General features: G+C 38.9%; 1 protein-coding gene across 2 annotated transcripts in view; it reads left to right on the top strand.

The window, feature by feature from the left end:
• Positions 1–12,404, top strand: part of ADAMTSL1 (ADAMTS like 1) — a 703,777-nt gene that overhangs the window by 593,622 nt on the left and 97,751 nt on the right. For both annotated transcript variants that reach the window (XM_060237245.1, XM_060237246.1), the window contains 2 exons: positions 101–402; positions 7,213–7,342. In XM_060237245.1, coding sequence (XP_060093228.1) covers positions 101–402; positions 7,213–7,342 — 432 coding nt within the window. The remainder of the gene's footprint in view (positions 1–100; positions 403–7,212; positions 7,343–12,404) is intronic.

Raw genomic sequence — 12,404 nt, 5'->3', positions numbered from 1 at the left:
TCAGAAGCAACAGCAATTCTGATGGTCTCAAAAATGAGATCAAAAGAGAGGAAGATGGTTCTTATTTTTGCTTTTTGTCTGTTTTTTGGCTTTGCTGTAGGTTCATTCCTGAGCCCTGGTCTGCCTGCAGTGTGACCTGTGGGGTAGGCATCCAAGTGCGTTTGGTAAAGTGCCAGGTGCTACTCTCCTTTTCTCAGTCTGTAGCTGATTTGCCCATTGATGAATGTGAAGGGTCCAAGCCAGTTTCAGAACGAGCTTGTTACGGTGGTCCTTGCAATGGTGACACTGGTGAATACAGTCCTGAAGAGACCGATCTCTTGTATGGTGGCACACAAGATTTTGACGAACTCTATGATTGGGAGTATGAAGGCTTTACAGAATGCTCTGAGTCTTGTGGAGGTGGTGAGTTACAATATTTCTGCTTCTTTGTTTTTTAACAGAGGATAATCATTCCTTGGTATGGAGAGTGCAATGCTATCAGAAGTGATGCTTGCCTTTTTGGCTTATCAGTGCAGAGCCATAGAAGTCCATTATGTCAAGGATGATGTTCAAGATTGTTCTGTTTTTAAACATTCCTTTATTTATTTTTTTCATTCCTTTTTCCCTTTGTCTTTTGTTTGTGGAGTGCAAGTTCTTGATAGTCTTCATGAATAATAATAATCCTCTAGGTTTTTTAATCTCATCTATGTATCTGGTCAGCTGCAGTTAGTACATGAGTGAGACACCACCAGGGCAGACTGGAAGAAGAGGAAGACAATAGCAGACTCATATCTTGTCCTGAAAACCCCATGGTCATCATGGGGTCCCCATGAGTTGGTTGCAACTTGATGACACACAATTATTATTATTTGCACGATATATACAAGGCCATATTTTTAAGCATTCATATTTAATGGCACTTCTTAATATTTATTTGCAGTGTGGTCAAAGAACATTTCCCTATGTCTGTATTGCAATTCTGAAAGATTGGCTGGTATAATTACTTCTTTACAAACAGGGTGGAGGGGAGGCATGTTAACCTCTGGAAACCATCTCATGGTTCCTTCATTGAAGTTGCTAAAAATGCTTTGGTATGATCATGCTATGGATTTCTGAAGTGACCTGAAAACACCATGTGCAATGTGGATAATTCACATTGACTGCATGGAGTTGTCCTCACCCAGGAATATTTCCACCAACTTCACCTTGGCAGCCATCATGTGAGAACCTAAATCTCTGTTTTCTCTATATGAAAAATAAGAATGTCTCTGTAGAAGAACTATTGAAAATAAAGTCCAGATGTAATACCATTTTGGATCTAGCAGGTATCAAAATTCACAGCTGGGGTCTTTCATATGACTAATGCAGTAGTCTGGTTGTTTACATTTCCTGCTGACCACTTATATTTGGGCCAGAGAAATGTGTTTTCAAACAGCAAGTCTAAGGCAGGAAGCATCAGGTGTCATTTACTTTACATTGCCTGACTTCTGCTTTGTAAGCAGAGACATATGGATCTCAAGCATTGGGCTGTTACATATTTATTTCCTTACTGAATCTACTGGAGACTCAGCTGGTTTTGATAGTTTATCCTACCAAATGACATTAGCTTGGATCCAAGTACAGAGAAAGAGAACATGTGGCAGAAATAACTAACTAAAAGATTGCCTGAAGCGAATAAGCTTGGCACTTAGGTTAAAAGTTAAGAAGGGTCACCGTTTATGCATATTATGAGAATTGTTTAATACACATGGTGTCCAATCCATTTGGGTCTACTCCATCATTTTCTTCTAATTGGGAACGTATGCCCATTAGAATCATTCAGCCTCCTAGAATTTCTCAGCTTCTTTTTGCAGTTTGCCATGCAGAGATGGAAGAGGGATGTCTTCGAAATGCATTTGCCAAGATATAAGTAACTTGCATTGGATATTTCGAATCAATTCACAATAACCCCCAGTCTCAGCAAAATACTGCTTTCCCCTACTTGCTTCTTCTTGAAGTATAAAAACCAGTAGTAAAAATGGCAGAAAGTTTAGAATCTCTGTAACGTGAGGGTAGTGATCAAGTAAAAATGTGATACATACAGAGCTCCTAACCCAACTAGGTCAGCAAGTTGAATGCATCAAACTTGCATCCATGAACAGCTCTTCTGGGTTTGCTACAAATGCAGTCTTCAATGCTAAATCCAAACTTGTGAGGAGGAGGAGGCATTGGATTTATACCCCACCCTTCACCTGGAGTCTCAGGGTGGTTTACAATCTCCTTTCCCTTCTTCTCCCCACAACAGACACCCTGTGGGGTAAGTGGGGCTGAGAGAGCTTTGAGAGAACAGCTCTGAGAGAACTGTAACTGACCCAGGGTCACCCAGCATGTGACCCCAGCAGGTGCATGTGGAGAAGTGGAGGATCAAACCTGGTCCTCCCAGATTACAGTTTGCTCTCCTAATTTCTGCACCAAACTGTCTTAAAAGGTGGATAACCCTTCCATCAGCAGTTTGCTTTTGGATAGATCTTGCTACACAGGGTTAGATAACGAGTTCCACTTACAGTTGGAGTCCCTTGTACTTTCAGGCAAACCCAAAACCTTGGTATCAGTGACTGATCCCTGTTGAAAATGATCCATGTAATCAAAACAACACCAATGCTATGATTCAGTTTTCAAAGCAAAACTGATGCATTAGGAATTTCCCATTCCTTTTGCTTTATATTTTCACAGATTCTCATTCTATCCATTCTTTTCTCTCTTTTTACCTCCTGCATTTTTCCAATGTGAATGTGAACATTACTAAAACAATTCAAAAAAAGAGAAATCTTAATGAATTGTATACATGATTTCATAAAAATATATGTGCAATGTTTTACAAACATTTTTCAGATTTCTCTGCAGTTTGGAAGTTTCAGGAAGACAATAAAATGGTGCTGCCGCTGCACATTTAACTTAAAAGAAACATCTGAAAAAAATGTAGAAATGCATTATTTTATCCATCTTTTGATTGTTTGCAAAATGGCGGCCATGCAGAAAATTTGAGAAAAAACATGAGAATTTGAGGGGGGGAAATGAGAATGAAATAACTAACTTCCAAATAATTCTTTTTGTTATCACAGTTGCACGACAGATCAAGTTAATTTTATTGTTTTTGTACTCTCAGGAGATGAAATTTGATAGACACAGAAGTAGCCCTTTACCCTCAAAGGAATAGCAGCCAGAAGGAACCAGTTAGTAATTTAGTCTTCATTCAGTGGCTGCTGTCATCAAGTATCATGTAACAATTATGCTATTCTGGTAGATATAAACACTGCAAATCCCATTTGATGGTATATTGAAAGTGAACTGAAAGCTACTTAGATTTATGTCTTACCCTTGCCCCATATAGCATTTTAATTTCCTTATCATAAAATACAGGAATTTTCAAGGGAAAGCAGACCCAGCTTCATTATGTTAAAATTGTGAGCAATATTTTTTAGAACATGTATCCGATTCTCTGGGAAGTGGCAATACATATTTCCTCATTAGGAAGGAATGTTTTCCTTCTTTATTATGTATTTTCCAGATTTTATATATCCATGTTAGAAATTGTAAGATTAAATTCTGAAGTTCCAAGGGGGTGTTATATTATGCTCTTTGCTACTGGCTTGAATCTTATATTTCAGAAATTATTTACTAGATCCTAAAATTATCCTGTGCATGGGAAACATGCAAGCAGCCTTTGTAGAATGGAGTAATAAAACAGCCCTTTCATAGAAAGTCCTTTCTTTATTAATCTGTATACTGCTGCTGCTTCCTTGCCTTGTTTGAGAGCCGGGAAGAAGAAGCGCTCTTTGATCATTTGGCAGATTGTGTATTTTACTACATCTGTCAGTAGGATACTGTATGTGAGAGAATAGTCTGAATGCACACAATGCTGTTACGTTATTAAAGCTAAGCAGGTCTTAGCTTAGCCAGTGCCTGAAGAACAGACTGGCTGTCATATATAAGTATTCTCCACTCCAGTTTTAGTGGATTATAATAAATAAATGAAATATAAAGTCAATAGGATGCTGATGTTGCCTAGGAGTCATCAATCTCTTTTTGAAACATTTAAAAATTGAGGTATGCAATGAATTCTTGGAATTGGCAAATATTGTCTCCTGCCATTAGTACACAAAGAAGAAGACAATAAGGAATAATGATCATTCTTTGGCATGATGTGAGGGATAATGATCATTCTTTGGCATGGTGATACAGCCATAAATGGTGCTACAATGGATCACTGCCATGACAGAGCTGCTTTTGCAGTAGGAAGAAAAGTATCTTTGTTAATGAACAGAATATCTCACATGGCAGTTTTTTTTTTGCTTCTTCGGTAGGGTTATTCAGGCTTTCTTGATGCTTTTGTAAACACGCTGTCATCTTCAAAAGATCGGGGTTCTTTAGTGAACGAACCACTGTGCTGCTGTTCTGAAGCAGTAGAACAAAGTAGGAGTCAAGTGGCACCTTTAAGATCAACCAAGTTTTATTCAGAATGTAAGCATTCGTGTGCCTGCATACTTCTTCAGATGAGGGGATAGGGTATAAATTGTTGTGGTGGAAATGAGTCTTTAGGTATAGTCTGAACTAATTGTCACCATTCAACAAAGGCTTGAAATCACACAGAGATTGCCTGTGAATTGCCCAGATTCCACTTATCCCTACCACAGAGCGGGTTGTTCTGCAGAAAACACTTTGTATATTTTCATGGGGTATGTTTCTTGTTTTTAGTAATGAACAACACTGGAAAACTGGAAATGTGCATATTTTAGTTTCACTTCATTAGCATAACTGCTTTAGTATTCATGTGAACTTGGTGGTTGCTGAGACCTAGCCAAGGGATGGTTTGGCCCTGTTATGGTCTTATTCTGGCATTGTTCATCCCCAGAATACAGGGGAATTACTTACGACACATCCTGGCTTTTCTTGCTTGGAATTAAAGATTTCAAGGTAGGTTCCTAGGTTGAAACAGAGACCAGCTTCAGCATATTTGATTCATCATAGAATATGCTATGAGGTCAAGAGATTTTTTTAAAAGAAAGATTTTTGACTTTGTGTACATGACTTCTGATCTTTGAAGCTTAATTATTGCCCATTATTGGTTGATTTTAAGCACAGTTCATAGATCAACAATGACGATTAACAATATTTTTCTAATGTGAATGAATATCAGTTGTACACTAAGAATGCTTTCCTGTACGACCTGAGTAGGATGTTGAATAGATCTGCCTAGGATTGTTATGGGCAGTTGTGTGTGCTCCATTCAGCATTCTAGCATGGTGAGAACTTCTCCCTCATTTACCGTAGACAAAACTTTCACAGTTAGCTTTAGCTCCAAAAGGGAGCTTTAAACACTCATAGTTTGAGGGAATTCTAGAAAAGTCACTAACATCCAGCATTACTTTATGGAAAAGCAAATTGCCTGAAATTTATAAAATGTGAAGCTCCCTGCATACCTCTGCCTCTTGGCCAGCTACCCTATAAGTTTTGTAGTCTGGTGACCATCATGTTGCTTAGCTAACGTGTGATGTTGTGGTTAGAGTGTCAGACTAGATGGTCAGAGCCACAGGTTTAAATCCCCACCATGGAAACAGACTTTGTGTCCTTGCACCATTCTCTCAGCTTAACCAACCTCAGAGGGTAAATGGAGCAGGGAAGAATAATGTAGTAAGCTGCTTTGGGTCCCCATTAGGGAGAAAGTGGAGTATAATTAAATAAAGAGATATCTGATCTAAACCCAATGAAGAAAATTGTGTACACTAATATTGAATCTGAATATTTCAAGATTACCAGTTTTATCCACATGGCCAATTTTGTGACAGGAGTAAGTGTTGCTGATCCCATACTATGATATCAGGGATGTATTCACACATTACAAAGAAGTCCCAATGTAAAATGTGAATTCATGGTGATTTCTCTTTATGCTCTTTTACGGTAACATGCAAAGAAGCGATCTGGATATGTCCCCCTGAAGCAAGATACTTAAGCTTTTGATATATACTTCATTTCATTTCATATATTTAATGACATAGTTAAATGAACTCTTCTCACTGCAAGGAAATGACCCCCCCTTGCTATGATACCCTGAAAGTGCAAAAAAAGAGGAAGTACTATTCAATAACATTTCTGCTTTATTACTTCATTGTAACACGTAGAGTTGTTCTGAAGAACTGGTAATGGAATTAATTGTAGGTTTGAATGAGAAAACAAAATTATAAATGGCGATTGGGTGGGATAACACTGGGAATTTGATGTGGCAGTATCCCTGTTTTGAAAAAGCCAGTTCTTTTTTATGTGTGCCACGACAATCACACAGCCCTGTCCCTGGTGCCTGGAAAGGCACGGGCCACACATGCTCCTACATCTGTGGGGTGGATGCATTGTGTGCCTGGTCATTCAGACAGCTGGGAAATGCACCCTGCATGTGTTTTAGAGAGTTGCTACCAGGAAGTTCCCAGTAGTTATTTAATCTGGTCCCAGCTTGTCCTAAAATTAGGGAAGTACAGGTGGAACTCAGGGAGCAGATCATGCACATTAAATCTGGAGGGGAAGTGTGGCTAGGTCAGGCCAAATCTCTCATGTGATTGCACCCATTGTCTCACACAAATGCACACACCAAGCCAGATCAACGTGTTATTAGACTATAAGATATCTCAGTTCCATTTAGCTCAGTGAGACAGAATTGGAGAAATAGGATAAGAGCTTGTATGTCTATTCCATGTGTTTCAAAACACATTTTAAACAGACACACAAATATTAGTGCTGCTTTATGTGACAGAAATTCATTACAGGACACTAAATTTTAGCACCAAAAGACTTTCCCTCCCTCCTGGAAAGAGTAAGACAAATACTGTAGTGTGAATGAATTCAACTTTCTTGCTAATCAGAAAAGTATTTGAAGGCAATTTGTTCCAGCTTGCCAGTGGAGGAATTCCAGCTTCCTGTTTGCATGCTTGAGTTACCATCCTGCTCCAGGTACCATTTAGCTCACAGCAGCTCAGCATACAACATGTGGTACTAGATCTCAGTAAAGGCAGTTTCCCTTCCCTGCTCCATGAGAGGCTAAATTGTGTGAACATGCCCTGCTGATAGTCAAGAGCATCAGCGTGTTGTCTCAGAAGCACTGAGCAGGACCCCTGCTGGTTTCACGTCTGCATTTTTCTGTCCTGACTCTTGCATTTTCAGTTTTTACTGTGGGATTTGTATATGTATGTGTGTGTTTGTGTGCAGGTGTCCAAGAAGCAGTTGTGACTTGCCTCAATAAACAGACCAGAGAGTTCGTGGATGAAGATCTTTGTGTAAGCAGCCGGCGTCCCCCACAGTTGTTGAAAGCCTGTAACCTGGACCCTTGTCCCCCAAGGTAGGCTGCTGTTATTTTTAATAGGCCAAGTTACTTTCCACATATATGAGAACTGCCAGTCCTGTGGAGCTTGAAACTTGTTTTCTTTGTTCCCATTTTCAGTGGTCTGTGAATCTGATAAAATTGGGGTCACATTTTGCAGGCATGTGTCAGGATGGAATAATTACATGTATTTAAATAGGATCATTTCATAGCCGTGCATGTACACACATATATATGCATACATACACAGGTTGCTCTCAGGTGTTGGGGCCTCTAAATCCAACTGTATGGTAGAACTAAAGTTTAGGGTGATTGTAGAGTATCCCTGCTATTTTTCTTCCCCCCTTACCCATTCTTCTGATGCGTCTCATGCTTCATGATGACAACAGTTCCCTTCAAAAGTCACTGAGAATACTGGCTCTCTCCCTCATAGGTAACTGCATAAGAGCCAAGTTTTCACACACCAGTTGCAATGACCATAGGGGTTCTGGTTTCACTGAGTGATTAGGAAAGGAGTTAGGCAAAAGAGTGAGCAGAGGCAATGGGGCATATGGGACATTCTAGCTACAATAATCTGTAATTTCCCTGCATCTCCATTTACAAATTTTCAGCTACAGAGTCAAGATGGATATGGCTAAGCATAAAGCACACTCACCTGCAAGTTGATAGCTGATACCAAGTGGGCAGGTGGGTGTTCTGGAAGTGAAAATAAGGTTAGAAGGGGATCCTGAGTTCAAAGAAGCACTGAAATAAATCCAGATTATGCGCTGATGACCATTTCCCTCACATTCTGCTATACCTGATGTTTGACAAAATCCTTGGCAGGATGATGCGGATATCTAGGGTTAGAAAGTTTATCCAATGTTATTTTTATTTAAACATAGTGCTGGCCTTTGACAGTAATAAAAAATGCATTCATTTAAATATCCAGGCGTATTTCCTCAGTTTTCTCTTTGTAAACAGATGTCATATATGAGGAATAGTAAGAACCTCATTAATGCTTCTAACAAAGCAGTCTCAAATATTTCCTCTTCCCCCCTCTGAACATTACTGGTTTTGATGGTTACACGGTATAACAAGTAACACAGATGATTACAGCAAAATATCACATTTCCCTATGTAAACTGAAAAATACATGAAATATTTCAAATGTCTTGGATTGTTCACACTTGTTTGTTCCATTTGTGGTAGTTCCTTGCAGAGAAAATAAAGGGGCAGTGAAATGTTCGATTATATTCTCAAAACTTTTTGCCCGGCAAATAACGTCTTACTGATCAAACATGAGCTGAAAATGTGAGCCCCTTCCCCAGAATAATGGGTAATTACTTTGTTATGGAGAATAAACATATAGTGAATAATAGAAGAGGTGTGAGGGAAAGAAGTGGAAGAAATTTATTCAGCAGGAAATTATAAACTTTTTCCCAAGTGAGGAAACATTTTCCCATCTTTTTAGAACAGTTAGCTTGTACCACTGTTATGCATTATATCCTGTACTAAAGAATTATACATAACATTTTGTTTGCTATTGTATGGCTTTTGGAGTGGAGTGGAGCAACTTTGTCTTTTATCAGGTTTAACTAACTTAGTCATTTTTTTCATTTTCTTTTGACTTGGAAAGCATTACTTTGTAGGAAGTCAGGAGTCTGCTTAATTTAGAACCCTTGTGAAGTTAAACATGCACTATACACCATAAAATTACTCTGAGATTCAACAAAGATATATCAGGTCTTCTGCAACCATTTTGAATAAAACTCAGTTGCTTTTAATTTCATGCTTAAACATCCTTAAATACAGACCATGATCCAGAGTTACTATACATTGTATGTTTTTGATCTCCAAAGGACCCCACTGGTAAATCAGCCACAGTGTCTCCTTAATGAACACTATGATATGTGCTGTTAGGAGCACATGTCTGGGAGCCACAGTTTTCCTAGGCTTCTGGGTAGTTATTTAGTATGTGGTTTCAGACATAAAGTACAAGGAGAATAAATGGGAACCTGTGATTGGTAGCTCAAGAGTGCATTTGGCAAACCAGCTTTGCTAAATACATAAGCAAAGCAAGTTTGTGACTGCCTCACATGATGGACCAGCATCTTTTGTCCATATCTGTACATGAACTTTCACAGCACATAGGAAAACACAGCATGAGGAATTGCAACATAGATCTACAGTGTTGACGATGAGTGGGTGTAAGATTTGGGCAAAAGTTCTACATTCCAGGGAACTCTGAAGTTCCTTGGAAGCTTTTTAGGAGCTACTCAGGAGATCACTCATAGCAGACTATCTGAAAACTTTGCTGTGAACAGGCTTTCTAGACAGACATGCAAGATGTGCTCCCAGATGGATTGGTTGTGTTCCTCTGCAATGTTCACCTCTTGCACAGTATTGTGTAGAGCAGTTTGTGCTTGTACAGTGGCTGCTTGGACATTGCAGCTGTCTTTGCTGGGTTCAAGAACTAAATTAAGTAATTTCCTGGAAAGAGACAATATTCCCTGGAGGCCATTGTCATTTGGGTTATTAAACTGACTGACTAGTGTGAAGCATAGAATTATGGACACATGAATATGGATGTCTGTGAGCAGCTTACCAAATGGTTAGCTCTGTGCTCACAACTGGCAGATGTTCAAGCATAGTTAATACCAATCAAACTCTTTAAAGGCAAAGCCATCCATCGTCAATATTTCCTTGCAATGTGCAACTGCATGGGAATATTGGGTGTACTATAAATCATTCCCAGTTCCCCACATGAACTTAGTGCCTGCACCAGAACATGCTCTAGGGTCCTCTGCAATGAATTCCGTTTCAGTGGCAAACGTTCAGATTTCATTGGCTGACGGTTCAGCATGGAAAGTTTTCCTGCATATAGAAAGTTTTAAAACCACTGATCTAATCCAAACATCTGCCTTGAGGCAGGATATTTCTATGTAAAATATCTTTGACAGATGATTTCGTAAGCTATAAGATGCCACCAATGAAGCTGCTATGGTTTTTCCCTTAGCATTTGGAAAGATGTTTTTACAGGTAAGTAACATATTGTTCAGGTTGTCCTTCCACATATTTTAAAGCATTCTAAGGAGATGATTCAATGAGCCTGTATTTCTGTAGGGTTACCCCAGGGAAAGCAGCCATCAGATTGCTTCTTTAAAATGGTTTTGATGAAGTCACTTCCAGTCATACCTTGACAGGAAAATGGCCCACACTCAAAAATGCTGCTCACTCCAGTTTTATCTGTCCCAATAGATTGTCAGATCAATAGCCACATGATGATTTAGTGATCAGGGACCTCATCTGCCAAATATAGTAGAGGTGCAGTCTTTTGAAATAAGGGTCTGCCCATTGCATTGGGTAGAAACTGTGATGCTCTGCAGTAAGGGATATTTATTTAGTGTGAGCAATGTATGGCAGCCGTGTAAGATAAAAGGGCAGATATTGCCTAACTAGATATCAACTCTTTTACTGATAATTGTAATGTCATGTGTGACCTTTAGTAAGCCAAAGAATGCTACCAGGAGTGTGGAAGAGTGCCATGATGGATGTTATGAATTATAATTTTTATATCTCTCCTATAGCTTGGTCAGCATATGTTAAAAAGATTTGGTAAGAACGTGTGTGTGTGTGTGTATGTGTGTATGTAGGAAGGGAGAAGAGCAGGCAATGAAAGCCAGATGGAAGAAAATGAAGGAAATTCCAGTCAATTTCTGCAGCGTTGTTCTTTACATACTTTCAAAACTAAACGTTTATTCCTGCACAAATAGCTGAATGGTAGAGAGCAGACATACACTGGGGGAAAAAACTCATAAGGTTCCAGGAATAGCCAAATAGATCTGCCTTCCTTTGCACCATAAGCAACACAGCTCTTTCTCAAACTTTATGGTTCTTCTGAGAATGGTACGGGTGGGGGGCATTCTACTGCAGCAACTGGATGGTTCCTGGACAAGGCTGATAAATCTCATAATTCGAACAAGGTCAACATCACTGCAGTAAACACTAAATTTCCTGCATAATAAAATGGATTTCTATAAAGGTATATCATTTTCTGTTCTTACAAAAAGGTTTTGGTGTTGAATCCAACAGAAGATTTCCATGCATGCTAGAGCTCTTGCACAAGCAGAAATATACTTAAAAGATCATGCTGGTGGCTTCTGCTAAGTTAAATATATTTATCCAGACTTGTGTTTCTGCTTCACAAGTCATCAGTCAGTAGGTACTTTAACATAACTAGCTCTATTGCTTATTCATGCAGTAGTGCACAAAGTGAGTTTGTTTCCATTTACACATTGCTGGAACCAACCTTCTGAATTTTACTGTCTTTTGGAATCAGTTTTTGGGCCTGCCTTCTTTTTGTTGTTTAGAAATATCAATTTGCGCAAGACAAAATAATTCAACATATACTGTTATTATCATGATCATCAATAATTAACATGTGATTAATCATGTGGAATTCACTGCCACAGGAGGTGGTGGCGGCCACATGTATAGCCACCTTCAAGAGGGGTTTAGATAAAAATATGGAGCACAGGTCCATCAGTGGCTATTAGCCACAGTGTGTGTGTATATATAAAAATTTTTGCCACTGTGTGACACAGAGTGTTGGACTGGATGGGCCGTTGGCCTGATCCAACATGGCTTCTCTTATGTTCTTAATTATTATCATCAAGCACCTATTCCAGCAGTCAGTTGCTACACATAGAATACTATGCATGGATATGAGGGTTTGGGGGTGTTTTTGAGATGTGGACCATCTCTAGTATTCCTTTTTAAAACGTGGCCACAGAAACATTCTTGTATTAAGATATACTCAGAAGTTACGCAGGTAGTGTAAATGTTGTTCTGTTTCCTATCAAAGAATTGGATTATTTTTCTGAAATTCATTTTTGCTCTGAAATAGGCAATGTGGTCTTTACAAAGCACTTTGAATAGGCAAGAACTCAAAGGGAGCACTTAAGTCCTGTTTGTGCACTGAATGTTGTTAAGGGAGAAGAAAAATGAAATGTACATCCTTGTCAGTGCAAATTTTATATTCACATCATAAACCAGTTTAAGGAGAAGTCCATTTAAGCCTTACTTTTGAAATCACTAC

This window comes from Heteronotia binoei, chromosome 4 (assembly GCF_032191835.1).
Source record: "Heteronotia binoei isolate CCM8104 ecotype False Entrance Well chromosome 4, APGP_CSIRO_Hbin_v1, whole genome shotgun sequence".
In the NCBI taxonomy this organism is placed as follows: domain Eukaryota; kingdom Metazoa; phylum Chordata; class Lepidosauria; order Squamata; family Gekkonidae; genus Heteronotia; species Heteronotia binoei.
Note: the sequence above shows the minus strand (reverse complement) of the source record. Positions and strands in the feature narration are given on the sequence as shown.